Here is an 18324-nt window from a genome sequence, read left to right as displayed (position 1 = left end):
AGAAGGGCAGCAGGTACTGGTTGAATTGGGGGGGGGGTGTTCCAGGGTGTGACATTCTCCCATAGGCATCTTCCTCCCTGGAGAAGGAGGGGTGGAGGCAAAGCAGTTACAAATGGAAATTTTTGGAGAAGGGGAGGCAGGCAGTGGTGAAGAAAGCATGCAGGGCCTGACCCTCTGCTGGTTTCTCATGGGGACTGGGTGGCCTGAGTTTTCTGTGTCAGTCCTTATGGAAGTGAACTTTATTCTCTGTTAAAGGTGATTCGTTAAATGTATAACCAAATGTATTTATTTTTTATGCTTTTGTTAGACATGGAACATTAATACATCTGCAAATAAAAGATGCCTATTGGAATGTATGCTCTAGTTTTGGAGTAGGGATAGTCAAAGGCATACTAGAGTGGTGACTTGAAAAGGCACATGGGGAGGGGGCACAATGGCCTGGAAGGAAGAGTGGAGAATCTCCCTGGGCTTGTGATGCTGCCCCGCTGGAGGTGTGAGAGAAGGAAGGCAGGCAGGGTGGGGCTGGGTCGGGGGAGGTCTCTAGCAGGAGCTGGTGGTGGGGAATTAAGACAATGGATCTCAGGGGGTGGATGAAGCAAAGGAAACTAACTCAAAATGAGTAAGAGGTGTGGCCTAAAAAAATCCCCAAACCAAAATATTTTGTTAATTGTAATGGCTACTATATACCAAGTTTTCAACTATATGCCAAGCACTGTGCTTTCATTTCTTCACACATGTACATAGGAAGCGGACTAGCCTCAGGATCAAGGGAAAATTATTTCACCTCTTTAGACCTCAGTTTCCTCTTATATAAAAGGGATTAATTATAGTATCTACTCCCAAGGGACTGTTTTAAGGATGAAATGAGATAATGCATTTTAAGTACTTGCTATAGTGACTGCCATGCAGTGAGGACTCAACAAATGCTAGCTCTAATCATCATCATTTATAACTTCCATCGCTCTATGAGGAAGCTGTGATTCAACTTACAAAAATAGGAATCAAACACAACTCTTTCAGGGGCGTAACTAGACCTGCAAACTAGGTTCATTGGAAATCTCTGGATCTCCACTTTGGATTTTCACTCACTGAGTAGAATACTTCTCTACTCAGGTAAGAATAAGTAATGAAAATGTCCCTCTAATGCCCTTCTCAACACAGAAGATGCTACGCAAAGAGAAAGTATTGTGTATATAAAACAGGGATTCTGTGAATGAGAAACAAGAATGGACTAGGAGAAAAATCTTGACTCTGAGGAGTTTTTGGTCTAAGTACATGAAGCCATAGCTCTCAGTCTAATTAATCCCATTTGAAAGATGCCTTTGTGAAACACATCACTTGTCATTAGGACCAAGGATGCAAAGGGAACAGAAATCTAAATATCTCCAGAGGGAACATTTCCTTCTTGTTAAACTGTGTGGCTAAAAGCCTCTACAGTGATAATCCTGGGGAATAGAGCCTACATACGTGTGATAAGTTATGTACGTTCTATTTGGCTGTACGATTGCAGTGATTTGTAGGGCATGGCTTGATTCACGGTGTTTCCAAATCCATCTCGTAATGAGTTGAACCTAGCATCTGCTTCTGCACTGTCAGCATGTCAAAGCTTAGGATGGTGTGGGAGGATTGCGCTTAATTTATTAGGATATAGAATTATAAAGAGGAAAACTAGGGTATGTCCCTGCAAGAGACTGACGATTAGAATAAAGGGAGAGAACTTGCGTTTCTTCCATTTTGAGAAACGGTAGAATTAATTCCAGCAGAAGGAGTGGCAGTTGAATGGCAGGGGGAGGGGGGAAGCTGATGAAGTGGGGAGAGAATGGAGAAAACCAGTTATACGAGGGAGATATAAAGTAATGAGATAACTTTTAAGTACACATCAAGCCAGTATTTGAATTGGTGCTGTCCTTCAAAATTACCTTGAGAGACCACAATCCTGCAGCCTGTGGAACAAAAACCACATTCACAGAAAGATAGACAACATGAAAAGGCAGTGGGCTATGTACCAGATGAAGGAACAAGATAAAACCCCAGAAAAACAACTAAATGAAGTGGAGATAGGCAACCTTCTAGAAAAAGAATTCAGAATAATGATAGTGAAGATGATCCAGGACCTCGGAAAAAGAATGGAGGCAAAGATCGAGAAGATGCAAGAAATGTTTAACAAAAACCTAGAAGAATTAAAGAACAAACAAACAGAGATGAACAATACAATAACTGAAATGAAAACTACACTAGAAGGAATCAGTAGCAGAATAACTGAGGCAGAAGAACAGATAAGTGACCTGGAAGACAGAATGGTGGAATTCACTGCTGTGGAACAGAATAAAGAAAAAAGAGTGAAAAGAAATGAAGACAGCCTAAGAGACCTCTGGGACAACATTAAATGCAACAACATTCATATTATAGGGGTCCCAGGAGGAGAAGAGAGAGAAAAGACCCGAGAAAATATTTGAACAGATTACAGTCAAAAACTTCCCTAACATGGGATAGGAAATAGCCACCCAAGTCCAGGAAGCACAGAGAGTCCCATACAGGATAAATCCAAGGAGAAAACACAGAGACACATAGTAATGAAATTGGCAAAAATTAAAGACAAAGAAAATTATTGAAAGCAGCAAGGGAAAAATGACAAATAACATACAAGGGAACTCCCATAAGGTTAACAGAGCTGATTTCTCAGCAGAAACTCTACAAGCCAGAAGGGAGTGGCATGATATACTTAAGGTGATGAAAGGGAAGGACCTACAACCAAGATTACTCTACCCAGCAAGGATCTCATTCATATTCGATGGAGAAATCAAATGCTTCACAGACAAGCAAAAGCTAAGATAATTCAGCACCACCGACCAGCTCTACAACAAATGCTGAAAGAACTTTTCAAAGTGGGAAACACAAGAGAAGAAAAGGACCTACAAAAACAAAACCAGGGCTTCCCTGGTGGTGCAGTGGTTGAGAGTCCACCTGCCGATGCAGGGGAAACGGGTTCGTGCCCCCGTCTGGGAAGATCCCACATGCCGCGGAGTGGCTGGGCCCATGAGCCATGGCCACCGAGCCTGCGCATCCGGAGCCTGTGCTCCGCAATGGGAGAGGTCGCGACAGTGAGAGGCCTGCATACCACAAAAACAAAACAAAACAAAACAAAATCCCCAAACAATTAAGAAAATGGTAATAGGAACATACATATCGATAATTACCTAAAACGTGAATGGATTAAATGCTCCAACCAAAAGACACAGGCTCACTGAATGGATACAAAAACAAGACCCATATATATGCTGTCTACAAGAGACCCACTTCAGACCTAGGGACACATACAGACTGAAATTGAGGGGATGGAAAAAGATATTCCATGCAAGTGGAAATCAAAAGAAAGCTGGAGTAGCAATACTCATAGCAGATAAAATAGACTTTAAAATAAAGAATATTACAAGAAATAAGGAAGGACACTACATAATGATCAAGGGATCAATCCAAGAAGAAGATATAACAAATATAAATACATATGCACCCAACATAGGAGCACCCCAATACATAAGGCAACTGCTAACAGCTATAAAAGAGGAAATTGATAGTAACACAATAATAGTGGGGGACTTTAACACCTCACTTAACACCAATGGACAGACCATCCAAACAGAAAATTAATAAGGAAACACAAGCTTTAAATGACACAATAGACCAGATAGATTTAATTGATATTTATAGAACATTCCATCCAAAAACAGCAGATTACACTTTCTTCTCAAGTGCACACGGAACATTCTCCAGGATAGATCACATCTTGGGTCACAAAACAAGCCTCAGTAAATTTAAGAAAACTGAAATCATATCAAGCATCTTTTCTGACCACAATGCTATAAGATTAGAAATCAATTACAGGGAAAAAAATGTAAAAAACACAAACACATGGAGGCTAAACAATATGTTACTAAATAACCAAGAGATCACTGAAGAAATCAAAGAGGAAATCAAAAAATACCTAGAGACAAATGACAATGAAAACACGACAATGCAAAATCTATGGGATGCAGCAAAAGCAGTTCTAAGAGGGAAGATTATAGCTATACAAGCCTACCTTAAGAAACAAGAAAAATCTCAAATAAAGAATCTAACCTTACACCTAAAGGAACTAGAGAAAAAAGAACAAAGAAAACCCAAAGTTAGCAGAAGGAAAGAAATCATAAAGATCAGAGCAGAAATAAATGAAATAGAAACAAAGAAAACTATAGCAAAGATCAATAAAACTAAAGCTGGTTCTTTGAGAAGATAAACAAAATTGATAAACCATTAGCCAGACTCATCAAAAAAAGAGAGAGAACTCAAGTCAATAAAATTAGAAATGAAAACGAAGTTACAACAGACACCAACAGAAATACAAAGCATCCTAAGAGACTACTACAAGCAACTCTATGCCAATAAAATGGACAACCTGGAAGAAATGGGCAAACTCTTAGAAAGGTATAACCTTCCAAGACTGAACCAGGAAGAAATAGAAAATATTAACAGGCCAATCACAAGGAATGAAATTGAAACTGTGATTAAAAATCTTCCAACAAACAAAAGTCCAGGACCAGATGGCTTCACAGGTGAATTCTATCAAACGTTTAGAGAAGAGCTAACACCCATCCTTCTGAAACGCTTCCAAAAAAGTTCAGAGGAAGGAACACTCCCAAACTCATTCTATGAGGCCATCATCACCCTGATACCAAAGCCAGACAAAGATACTACAAAAAAAGAAAATTACGAACCAATATCACTGATGAATATAGATGCAAGAATCCTCAACAAAACACTAGCAAACAGAATCCAACAACATATTAAAAGGATCATACACCATGATCAAGTGGGATTTATCCCAGGGATGCAAGGATTCTTCAATGTATGCAAATCAATCAATGTGATACACCATATTAACAAATTGAAGAATAAAAACCATATGATCATCTCAATAGGTGCAGAAAAAGCTTTTGACAAAATTCAACATCCATTTATGATAAAAAATTTTCCAGAAAGTGGGCATAGAGGGAATCTACCTCAACATAATAAAGGCCATATATGACAAACCCACAGCAAACATCATTCTCAATGGTGAAAAACTAAAACCATTTCCACGAAGATCAGGAACAAGACAAGGATGTCCACTCTCACCACTTTTATTCAACATAGTTTTGGAAGTCCTAGCCACAGCAATCAGAGAAGAAAAAGAAATAAAAGGAATACAATTTGGAAAAGAAGAAGTAAAACCGTCACTGTTTGCAGATGACATGATATTATACATAGAGAATCCTAAAGATGCCCCCAGAAAATTACTAGAGCTAATCACTGAATCTGGCAAAGTTGCAGGATACAAAATTAATGCACAGAAATCTCTTGCATTCCTATATACTAATGATGAAAAATCTGAAAGAGAAATTAAGGAAACACTCCCATTTACTATTGCAACAAAAAGAATAAAATACCTAGGAATAAACCTACCTAGGGAGACAAAAGACCTGTTTGCAGAAAACTATAGGACACTGATGAAAGAAATTAAAGATGATACCAACAGATGGAGAGATATACCATGTTCTTGGATTGGAAGAATCAGTATTGTGAAAATGACTATACTACCCAAAGCAATCTACAGATTCAATGCAATCCCTATCAAATCACCAATGGCATTTTTTACAGAACTAGAACAAAAAATCTTAAAATTTGTATGGAGACACAAAAGACCCCGAATAGCCAAAGCAGTCTTGAGGGAAAAAAACAGAGCTGGAGGAATCAGACTCCCTGACTTCAGACTATACTACAAAGCTACAGTCATCAAGATAACACGGTACTGGCACAAAAACAGAAATATAGATCAATGGAACAAGATAGAAAGTCCAGGGATAAACCCATGCACCTATGGTCAACTAGGCTATGGCAAAGGAGGCAAGGATATACAATGGAGAAAAGACAGTCTCTTCAATAAGTCGTGCTGGACAGCTACATGTAAAAGAATGAAATTAGAACACTCCCTAACACCACACACAAAAATAAACTCGAAATGGATTAGAGACCTAAATGTAAGATGGGACACTGTAAAACTCTTAGAGGAAAACATAGGAAGAACACTCTTTGACATAAATCACAGCAAGATCTTTTTGATCCACCTCCTAGAGTAATGGAAATAAAAACAAAAATAAACAAATGGGACCTAATGTTGCACAGCAAAGGAAACCATAAACAAGATGAAAAGAAGACCCTCAGAATGGGAGAAAATATTTGCAAACGAATCAACGGACAAAGGTTTAATCTCCAAAATATATAAACAGCTCATGCAGCTCAATATTAAAAAAACAAACAACCCAATCCAAAAATGGGCAGAAGACCTAAATAGACATTTCTCCAAAGAAGACATACAGATGGCCAAGAAGCACATGAAAAGCTGCTTACCATCACTAATTATTAGGGAAATGCAAATCAAAACTACAATGAGGTATCACCTCACACCAGTCAGAATGGGCATCATCAGAAAATCTGATGGTGTGTGGAGAAAAGGGGACCCTCTTGCACTGTTGGTGGGAATGTAAATTGATACAGCTACTATGGAGAACAGTATGGAGGTTCCTTAAAAAACTAAAAATAGAACTACCATACAACCCAGCAATCCCACTAGTGGGCATATACCCAGAGAGAACCATAATTCAGAAAGACACATGCAGGGATTCCCTGGTGGCGCAGTGGTTGAGAGTCCGCCTGCCGATGCAGGGAACACGGGTTTGTGCTCCGGTCCGGGAAGATTCCACATGCCGTGGAGCGCCTGGGCCCATGAGCCATGGCTGCTGAGCCTGCGCGTCCGGAGCCTGTGCTCCGCAACGGGAGAGGCCACAGCAGTGAGAGGCCCGCGTACAGCAAAAAAAAAAAAAAACAAAAACGACACATGCACCCCAATGTTCATTGCAGCATTATTTACGATAGCCAAGTCATGGAAGCAACCTAAATGCCCATTGACAGACGCCTGGATAAAGAAGATGTGGTACATATATACAATGGAATATTACTCAGCCATACAAGGAACGAAATTGGGTCATCTGCAGAGACGTGGATGGATCTAGAGACTGTCATACAGAGTGAAGTAAGTCAGAAAGAGAAAAACAAATATCGTATATTAACACATATATGTGGAACCTAGAAAAACGGTACAGATGAACCAGTTTCCAGGGCAGAAATAGAGACACAGATGTAGAGAACAAACATATGGACACCAAGGGGGGAAAGCAGTGCGGGGTGGGAGGGTTGGGATGAATTGGGAGATTGGGATTGACATGTATACACTGATGTGTATAAAATGGATGAGTAATAAGAACCTGCTGTATAAAAAAGTAAATAAAATTAAATTAAAAAAAAAGAAAGGTTAAAAAAAATAGAAAAAAAATTACCTTGAGAGCACATGTTTCTACTCCAGGGACATTGCCACTGCTCAAAGCATCTTGGGCACGGCTTTTGGAGCTTTTTCTTGCTACTATTTATAGTAGGTTGTAAAGTTCCTATCACTTCATGATGAAGACAGACTATGGCATTGTTTCTATTACTTTGCTGGTTTGTAAGCGGACAGAAGACATATCCTTCCATGGATCAATGCCTCCCTGTCAGCAGCCTGTATACACCTATGGCACATTCTCTGAGTCTTGACAGAAGGACTACTGTGAGGTGGGAGCAATCTGAACACAGCTCTTTACTCTCAAGTGCCCAGTTCTGGGTCTCCCTACTCACAAGGACCAGGGCACACAATTAAGACCAAAGTCTTTCTTACAAAGTGATTGTGGCAGGACAGTACCCAGTGATTGTGGCAGGTACCAGGCAAGTCTCTAAAGAGAACTCCCTGTCACAAGAGTAACAAATGCTGTTTGGGCTCATCTGATGGGACACAGGTATTGTTCTGATATACAGAACACTGTGTAGTAGTATTTCTTAAAATGTGATTCTATCTGTTTTGTTAGACGCAGTTTGAACAGAGGAAGAATATTAGATGGATTCCAGTAAGTGAAATTCTCAGTTAATTCAGCTGGAATTTGAAAATACATGCAATTTCCCTCAATACTTTATTGTGTCAGCATGCATTTATTGGGCATATGTGTTAGGCATGGCACTACACAATCAGGAAACCGCAATATAAGAGAGGCCTGATTCCTGCCTTGTTGGCGTGTATATTTAGATAATAAAAAACAGAGAGCAAAGAGTGATAAGTCATTATAAGGGTGTTTTAAGAGTCATGAGACTGTACTGTATGTATACTATACAGTCTAGGGGTCTGGGGACGCTTCTTTAAAAAGTTAAGGCAGGGTAGTAATCAGGGAGATGGAAGGTAGAATAACATTGCGTGTGGAGAGAATGGCAGGTGCAAAAGCCTGGAAGTAAGAACTTATCATGATGCAACTGAGCTGAAAGAAGTTTAGTGAGGTTACCAGGTAGAGTAATAGAAGAGTGTATAAAAAGGGGCTGGTGAGGTTATGGTTGGATAGAGCACATGTGGGCCTACACGAAGGTCTCTTTAAAGGAAATTGAAAGGCACTCTAAAAACCACAGAAGCCATGGAAGGATGTAAAAAATGAGAAATAATTAGATTTACATTTCAGAAAGTTTATTCCAGCTTCCTTGTGTAGACTGGATTGGGTGGGGATAAAAAATGGAGGCAAGGAGACAAGACAGGAGGTCACTGCCGTATCTAGGTGGAGGCTAGTTTCATGTAATGTCTAGGGGCTATGACGAGTTTCTAGAGCCTGGGAGCTCTTTAGGGCTAATCCATAAGCCCTAATAAAGTTGCTTTTAAAACTTTGTAATGTCTGGAGGTTGGGGAACCTGGGAGCAGAGGTGATTTGGGACAGCATAGGGAATGAAGTCCTTGCCCTCTCAGGGTCCATGGCCGGAGAGCTGTCCAAGAGGCAGGTGCTGAATAGCTGAAGCCAGGACCTGCCTAATGACACCTCACGGCATGTGGGCAGATGGTAAGGTGCCAATGTCGATTTCAGGGTCGGGAGGAAGGGAGCTGGTCTTTGCCTTTTATCCATTTTCTTTGTCTCTTTCCCTTATGTATTTTTTTCCTCTACCTTCTCCATCCTCTCATTTTCATTTTCTGGCAATCTGGGCAGCTATAGCTCACTCTCCCTGAAAGTAAGAGGGAGTATGTGCTTCCCCTTTATAAGAAGTCTACAGAGCATTGACGACCACAAATTCACATGAACACGTACCCCCATCTTAGGGTTGCATGACTGGTTATTATTGCTAAACTGGCCATCTTAGCCTTTTCTGAGGCATTAGATGGGGAGATATTATTATATCATAGTTATTGTTAGTAGTTACTACTGACTAAGCATTTGCTGTGAGCCAGGCAGTTCACCAAGCACTTTACTTCTCCAAGCCTAAGAGGTAGACTTTATTATCTTTGTTTAATAGTATATGGCTTGGGACTTCCCTGGTGGTATAGTGGTTAAGAATCTGCCTGCTGATGCAGAGGACATGGGTTCAATCCCTGGTCCTGGAAGATCCCACAAGCCACGGAGCAACTAAGCCCGTGAGCCACAACTACTGAGCCTGCATGCCACAACTACTGAAGCCCGCACATCTAGAGCCTGTGCTCCGCAACAACAGAAGCCACTGCAGTAAGTCCCCGCACCGCAAAGAAGACCCTATGCAGCCAAAAATAAATAAATAAAATAAATACATTTAAAAAATAATAGAATATGACTTGACTTGGAAGATCAGTGGTTGTGATTTGTGCCACTTATTCAATAAATTATCTGAGGCCACAAAACTAAGGGATGATGATGCAGGGTGTGGGAAATAAACTTCACTAACATGTACTACACATAGATGTTTTTGACAGTTACTTTATTTAATCCTGTAAAATTGTAATAATCCTGTAAAATTGTACTGATGTTATACTCATTTTGCAGATGTAGGTGCCAAGGCCCAGAGAGGTTCAGTAATTGGCCGAGGTCACACAACTAGTTAGTGGCTGAGCCAGTGTTTAAACTTGGGACTCTCTGACTCTAAAGCCTATGCTCTGTCATCCACAGGTGTGCTTTAGTTTTATGGGGCAGTCACATCTACAGCCTAGTTGGATTTTAGCAAGTGAAAGCTGCTCTGCCTCATTCTCTTGCAGTTCCATTTGCCTCTGGGTCTTGATGCCTCCTATATCATCTCTAGTTCCAGGGAGTGGGGAGGGCAGCATCCCACATCAGAGCATGTCAGTGGTGGGCAGGCGCCCGGTGAATGGGGCCACTTGTGTAACTGCACGTTTATTAGGTCACGAGGCATCATTCAACCAAGATGGCCTTTGTCTGAATCCCCACAGGATGGTTTGGTCTCAATATCAGTATTGGAAATGTCAGTCTGGTAAACAGCCTTTAACAGGAAGGAGGGAGGCTGAGAACAAAGTCTCCTTCAAACAAAACTCTAGCCGACGGGAGTGAACAGAGTCAACATCTTACTTGCCTTAAATCCCCTGGAGTGGCTATGAAAGAGAGAGGACTTGTTGGATCGAAGAGAAAAAAACCTTTTGATTCATCTGAATTAATTTAGCATTTCCCAGGAGGGAGGACTCTGGCATTACCCGCCTGTTCCCCATGCCCTGCACACGAGCCCCTGCAATCCCGAAGGACAAAAGACTAGTCTATGGTGAGGGCGCCCACACTGCCCCTTTTAATTAAATCCATTTGTCCTGGGGGCAGCACTGAGCCCTGGGATGTCCAAGTGCTTTGATCTTTAACCCACACACGTCTGAAGGAGCGGGAAGCTGCTGCTCAGAGGTTGATGGCATCTTCTTATGACAGCACAGCTTGAGTTATGAGCTCTTGGAAATAGCAGACTCTGAAATCTGGGTGAAGAGTTTGGGACCCAGCTATATATTTACAAAGCTGTGTGTCAACGGGCATCACCCTCCACTTTGCCTTAAGCTCTGTGCCCTCATTTTTCGAAGGATCCACTAGAACAGCAATTTGAATGTACTGGGGAGTCAAAAGCAGAGGCTGCTCTGGATTGTAGGGTTTGACATTTAGCCTATTAAAGAAGGCTTCAAGATCCCTTCCAGATCCAGTGTCCTGTCCCATTTATATAAATGAGTCCCTCTCTCCCCGTCACTTTTTGGTCTGGAACAGACCAGCACCAACTGTCGAGAGTTCAGTGTGACACAGTGGAGCATCTCATTAGCAACTGCGCTGGCCAGGCACTGCTGGCTCCAGGCTGACTGCAGGTGGCAGACTGGTGCCATCCTGGGGAGACAAGTGGCAGCTGAGCAGAGAAGTTACTGCTCCATTTCTGAGCCACGCGGAGTTAATGATCCTCTAGTCCGACCCTCTCAGTTTAAAGATGAGGAAACTGAGGTCCAGAGAAGTTCAAGGTTACAAAGGGCATTAGTCCTAGAATCTAACTAGGAATCAGGGCCTTTGGTAGAAGCACTCCCCTGTTTACTGAAGAATTTCTCATCCACCTGCTTTGGGGACCAGGCTCCACAGAGCACGGACTGGGATTGGCCAGAGCACCAGTCCTCACTCTAATGCCGACTTGCTGTTGCTTCACCTCTCTGGTTCTCAGTGAAGGAGAACCCTGTAAAAGGGCAGGAATGAGGATCCATAAGGTCTGTCCTACCTATGTCACAGGTTTTCTTATTGTTAATAAGGAATAAATAGAATGTCAGATGGAAAAGTAAGGCAAAATCCATTAATTAAGAGAAAATGCCATATACATATAAAGCCTGATTATTCTTTGGGGGTCATATGAGTTGTTCGGTTTTACTTTTTCCTACAGATACTGGAGGCAGCCAATCAGGCCAGGCCAGAGGTGTGAGAGATACTCATCTCATTAGCATGGAAACCCCTCAGAGAAACTCAGTGCTTCCTGTAAGTCTGCAGGAAGAATGTGTGTGCACATTTGTGTGTGCACGTGTCTGTGCATATCTGGATGTGTGTCTTGGGTAGAAGGAATAGGGGGAGGGAAGACAAGGGCCCCTCTGCATTTTGGCTGATACAGGAAAAGGGATTGATGGGGCTGGGTAAAGGCCCACCTGTCAGCCACATCAAGAAGAGGCAGCGCCGTCCACTGCCACAGGCTCAAGCCTTCCGTGGTGGCAACATGCCAGATCATTCTGCTTTGTTCCTTCCCGGTTTTGTTCTCCACCAGCACCAAGGAGACATTTCCCTGCAGCACTCCACGGATGAGCCAGGACATTCGGAGCTGCAAGGGAGAGAAGAGCCAGAAGGACTAGGTGTTACTTACCTTCCTGGAATTCTCAAGGATTTTGCTGGAGACTCAGCCAAGGTCTTCCCTGTGAGGAGAGCTGGTCACCCACAGCCTGATCTCACTCGCTGTCTCCCAAAGTGGCTTTCACCAAGGTTCAAGGAGGTGAGAGGGGGAAACTGATGGGCAATTTTGGAACTTTGTTCAGGTTGATGTCATCATCTTAAATTTCACAAGATGCTGCCTCTAAGGGTATATCGAGATCAATAGGGTATTAAATGAACTTCCTAAATAGGACCCAAAGATTATTGTCTGTGGCCCCAATTCACTTTGTGACCTTGGGCAAGTGATTTTGTGATTCAATTTCTTTTAGCGATTTAGGTATCACTGATTTTTATTCCTTCCCCAAAGAGTGTAATAATCTTATTTGAATGGTACCATGTCATGTCTTAGCTAACTGGAGACCCTATGATTTGATACCTGTGGTCACTGGTGGGCAAAAGTGAGATAAGAATCTACCTATAAAGATCTTTTAATGTGGTATCTTTCAGAATGAGGGCGCACACTTTGCCTAAAGCAAGATATAATTATATGTTTTCATTGTGTCTTTATTATAGGTTTCTATGGCATTGTACCCTAAGACACGTGAAAGGGAACTGTAACTAATCTACCTCAGAAAGTTTAAGTACAGTCATGCCCAGAGGCAGTATATACTATAAACAAGGTCTCTGGTCTTTGTGTTTAAAATAATAGAGGTTGTATGTTTGATAGACAATCTATAAACAACATTTAAAACTTAGGACAACTACAGCATATCATTGTCCTAAATATTCCTGTTCAGATCCTGTAATAAAAATGGCTATTATAGAAAGGAAGATAAATTATGTCCTATGGCAACCTGGAGTTTTCATCAGCTATGATCCCTCCTTTTCTCTGATTCTCATTGTTTGAAGACATGCTTCTCTGTAAACCACTACTGCTTTTCTCCTAGACTCTAAACTCATGGTTGACTCACAATTTGATCGAGGAGGTTACGTACCATGAGGCACTGAAGCAGAAGACTCCCGGCTCTGTTGCATATCAACCCTTCACTAAGAAGGCCACCCCTGAGCCTGGTAAGCCTGGTCTATATAACCATATAACCTCTTCGCTTATACCTTTCCCATTTTCCCAAATCCAGTGTAGCAAATACTTGTCTCCACTGCATGTCCCAGGATAATCTCACAAATCTGTTAAATTTTTTCACTGGTCCCACGTGGCTTTCTTGAGCAGTCTGGATGCCATGACTGGAAATCTTAATCCTACTCTTGCTAACTAAACCCTCTCAGCCCTCGGCTCATTATCCTGCAGCGACCAGCTTGGGACAATGCTTGCTACGTGCTTTTTCTCCTTTTGCTCCCTGGCCACAGAATATTGCTGATTTGGACTGTTGAACCGTAATGTCCTGGATGGTTCATGTTCATGGTACTTATTCATCCACTGGTGATTTCCACAGTTGATTTCTTAATACACATAGCACAATGGGTGTTTCAAACTCTTCCTCAATCACTGATGCTGTCACCTCTTGGTCCCCAATTCCCGATCCATTATTTTGATTCCTACTTTACCGATAAAGATTTATTGTACCAGGTGCAATCTCCTTCAACCTCTTTTTTTTCCCCACAGCATAATTACCTATTTATCTACCTTCTCTCTTCCTTCCCTGTCTTATAGGAAGATGTGTCCTTCACTTTCTTCTAACCCCTTCTCTTTCCACCCTGCTACCCTCATCCTTGCTCTCAATAACAGCTCTTCCTTTCTTCAGCACCTTCAGAGTCTCTCTACTTTCTGGCTCCTCTATTTACAAACAAGATCAGGTTTCACCTATCCTGGAAAAATATTTTTTATTTGATCCTGCTAGCTCCTGTGGCTTGCACCCTATTTCTGTACCTCCATTCAGATGTTAACATTTGGATAACTGGTACATAAGCACTGCTTCTATTTCCTTGTTGCCCATTCTCTCTCTAAATTCCTTCAATCTGGCTTCTATCCTCATGACTCTAAAGTAACATTCACCACGTCCTCTATAACTTTCTCCTTGTACTCTTTCCATAGCCTCCCAAAGTGCCTCTCCCTATCCGTTCTTTCTCCCTTCTAAATTCTTCAGTATATCTCTGTCACATTTTCCTGTTTATCACTGCCATCTGTGACTCTGCAATGGTTTCTCACTCCCTAGCAATTAATATCAAGCCATTCACATTCCTCTGTAATCTAGACAAATCAACTTTCTAATCATTCAATGGACATTTATCAAGTACTTTTGCTGAGCCATATGTATCCTCCTAGGATGGTCTAAGAGCTCTAGAGTCTAAGAGATCTCGATTCAAAACTTGTTCTTGCCACTTTGGTCAATTTGAAGCCCAGTTCTCTATTCTCTAAGAAGGGAATTGTTTTATCTACCTTACAAGGTTATAGGGCCAATTAGATGAGATAATACATAGTGCAACAAAATATTAAAAAGGAATTTGGCTCAAGCCCTGAGGCAATAGATATTACATTTCAATGGGAAGTCTGACAGCATAGCGAGATACAGGGCTTTCAAGAGACGTGGATGAAAATAGGGTACACATTTCTTAATCCCTGAACCAGACTTTGGATATAAAAAGTTGGTGGTTGACTCCAAAGAGAGTGTCTTGGGAAGGTGCTTCTGGTGTACCATGAGTTTCACCTCACTTCACCTTCCTGTGAAGAAGGCTCCCTTTTCATCCCAACTCAGGAGAGAGTGGTTTTAGTGCTACCCTAACAAGTACTCAATATTTACCCCCTGCAATTTGGGAGCACAGTGGATTAGTGTCAATCTCTCACCTGGAAAATCTAAAGTATGAACAAGAGGGTGGTTAGCTGCTTTGATGGCAGAACAAGGGAGAAGTGACAGTTTTGGGTGGCCTGCGCTCCCAGAGTTTGCTGGGGCAAAAAAAAATGCATGAGGGCTGCACATAAACTACACTAGAGGGGGCCCGTGTACAAAGGAGCCCATGTCAGTCGTTTTAGATCTTGCCTGCAAGGGCTGCTTGGAGGGGTAAATAGAACTCAGCAGAAGGAAGCTGCAGGTATCCTGAGATGCCCAAAGGCAGAGTAAGCAGTAAGTGACCAACTGGATGGGAGACACCTATGCCCTAGTCAAGGCAAAAGATTCCCAGCCGTAGTGGAGGGACTGGGGAAAAAGGTAGACCTCCAAACAAACCGCAAAAGTGCCCCCTGTGAGAAATAGTAAGTCTTAAATACTTGTCACATCTGGAGAATACCAACGCAGGTCACTACAACAGTCTGGGCCAAGTAAGAGCTTCCCTATTCTCCTTACCTCTTCTCCTTCCCTGCACTTAAGATCTTGAAGGGTCAGAAGTTAGCAAGAAGAGGAGGAGAGCTGGATGAAGAAGAAAGAGGCCGATGATCACCGTCTCCCAGATTCCAGGCTTTTAATCTGCAACAGGGCCGAGAGTGGTAGGTGGAGGGGAAAGGAAGAAGCCCTGACTCTAAGCAAGACAGAAGTTTTGACGGGATGCGAATTTTGATTTCTCAATACGCCTGTGTTTTGGGTTTTGAAGAGACTTTAGGTGTGTATTACCTTAGAGTGACCAGATAAGTCATGGGAACTGCCAGAGTTTTCACCCAGGAGTCCATAGGTTGGGGCTAAAGGAGTGTGGGTTCCTAGATTCCCCCCACAGGTCTACATGCCAGATTTGCACCTGCCGTGCGTTTTTCTGCTTCTGTGCTTTTGATCCTTCCATTTCTTCTACCTCCTCTTTCCTTCTTGCCACTTAAAAAATAAATCTTTTTTTTTTTTTTTTTTTTTTGTTCATGGAGCCATTTCTTCTAATCTTAGAAATGACATCCCCCTTGTCTGAACTTTTATAACGGAGGCTGGTGGGTCCGTCACGGGGTGTAGCTCTGCTGCCTTGTCTTCCCTCCTACCCTCATCCCCCTTGGGCCACAAGTTGCTTCAAGGCAGAGACTGTCTTATTCACCTTGAATTCACAGTGGTTGTCAAGTGTAGGCACATGGTAGGAGCTGATCAATGTAAGAAGGAATAAAAATGTATACACACACAAGAAGACCCTCCTCTTTACCAGGTTCCCCTCTCAGGGACAGAAACCAGCTCTGCATCCCGTGAAGCTCCTTAGCATTTGCCTGCATTCCAGGGGTCAGGTTCCCGGAAAGCGGGGAGGGTCTACCCACTTCGCAGCCAACTGGCTGTAGGCAAACTGTACAGTTCTCAGTTGCTCTTAGGAAGCTACATTTGAAGTAGATTCTGCTAGTGGCATGAACATGTCGGTGAGATAGAGTCCTGTCTTCTACGATAGACACGGGGCCATAGACCAGTGACTGCTGAGTTTCTCCATCTTCCTGCGTTGTATTTTATGACAATAAGCCTGGGCAAGAGAGAACCGGGCTGGCTGCCAAGGGATGGTGCTTAGGATGGCATCCTTAGCTCCTTAAGAGGTCTACCGGGCTCCCTCTGGGTATCAGTCCTTGAGAGAGATGACCATCCATTCATTCAACAAATATTGATTGCATACCTACTCTGTGCTGTACATTATGCATGTCTTCCCTGCCCTCAAGGAGCTTATCGTCTAGTCAGGAAGTCTGAATTTAAATGAGTCATTGCAACTGTGCTGAGTACAGCAAAAGGGAAAGTAATCAGAGCCACTTGACAGTGAGGACATAGGACAGTTACGTCAAGACACTTGACATAAGATAGTCAGGATTTGGGTCAAGATGGCCACTTAATCCAGTTTAGTGCTATGAATAAATAGAAGAATTAAAAATTAACTTTCACCTTACAATATTACCACCTATTTAGGAAACATATATCTATAGCCAAGCTCAAGCCAAGGTGTGCACTGTCTGAGTTTCAGCAAAGTCTAGCTCTGGAAATGGATGCAAAAGGTTTGGAATAAGATTGCCTGCTGGCAGCCAGTGAGCAGCTAGCAAAGCATGCTTTTTGGCCATTTATGTTTTTCATCCACTGAGTCTTTGGTAAGATGTGAGGTAACCAGGCAGATGCTGTTCTTTCTCAAGATATAGGCAGTGCAGAACCTAAAGCCTTTCACTTAACCATTTCTCACCTGTACTTAAACCCAGTGATTCCAGATTCTGCCTCTAAGAGTCAGTCAGTGCTTTGCTACTCAAGGAGGGCTCTTCAGGCTGGTGTCACCCATGTTGCCTGGGAACTCGTTAGAGATTCAGAATCTCTGGCCCGACCCCAGACCTACTGCATCAAAATCTGCAGAGAAGCATGGAACTAGAGAGCAGCCTCTAGGGCCTTGCCCCTCTGCTTCTATCACTCGTCCCACTGCCTTTCCAGAACATGCCGGAAGCAACTGTTCTTTGTATCAACATTCATTCTCAGGTGGCTTGTCAGACTATCCTTGTTTCCTTGCCTGTTGATAATGGGATAACTTGGTGTTTGTTCTCCAAGGCCAGAAAGAATTAACTGTATGAGTTTAAGCCAACCACTTACCCCTTCTGAACCTCTATTTTCTTATAGACAAACTTGTGATAATAACCATACCATCCCTGCTGGCCTTAAAAGTGCTTATAAAGATTGAGTTGGGCTTCCCTGGTGGTGCAGTGGTTGAGAGTCTGCCTGCCGATGCAGGGGACACGGGTTCGGGCCCCGGTCCGGGAAGGTCCCACATGCCGCGGAGCGGCTGGACCCGTGAGCCATGGCCGCTGAGCCTGCGCATACGAAGCCTGTGCTCCGCAATGGGAGAGGCCACAACAGTGAGAAGTCCGCGTACCGCAAAAAAAAAAAAAAAAAAAAAAAAAAAGATTGAGTGAACTAAAGAATGTGAAAGTAGAGCTCACATATAGTAAATGAAATGGTTAAACCTGTGGTTTTCAACATGCCTTGCAGATTAGGATCACCTGGGGAGCTTTCAGGACGACCCACATCTGGGCTTCACCCCCAGAGATTCTGATTTAATTGGCCTTGGGTAGGTCCTGGGCACTGACAGTTTTTCAAATCTCTCCAGGTGATTCTAAAGTGCAGCCTGGGCTGAGACCACTGGGAAGATGGGGCCACTTAGTGCAGGAAGCAGCCTGGCCTTCTCGATGAGGGGTCCATTTTCATCTTGGACT

General features: G+C 42.6%; 1 protein-coding gene across 1 annotated transcript in view; it reads right to left on the bottom strand.

Annotated features, from left to right (window-relative positions):
* ALK (ALK receptor tyrosine kinase) overlaps positions 1-18324 on the bottom strand; it is a 746244-nt gene that overhangs the window by 89833 nt on the left and 638087 nt on the right. Inside the window, exon 10 of the mRNA XM_065890834.1 lies at positions 12032-12201. Within this exon, the coding sequence (XP_065746906.1) occupies positions 12032-12201 (170 nt within the window). The remainder of the gene's footprint in view (positions 1-12031; positions 12202-18324) is intronic.

The sequence above is a fragment of the Phocoena phocoena genome, chromosome 14, assembly GCF_963924675.1.
Source record: "Phocoena phocoena chromosome 14, mPhoPho1.1, whole genome shotgun sequence".
Lineage (NCBI taxonomy): Eukaryota > Metazoa > Chordata > Mammalia > Artiodactyla > Phocoenidae > Phocoena > Phocoena phocoena.
Note: the sequence above shows the minus strand (reverse complement) of the source record. Positions and strands in the feature narration are given on the sequence as shown.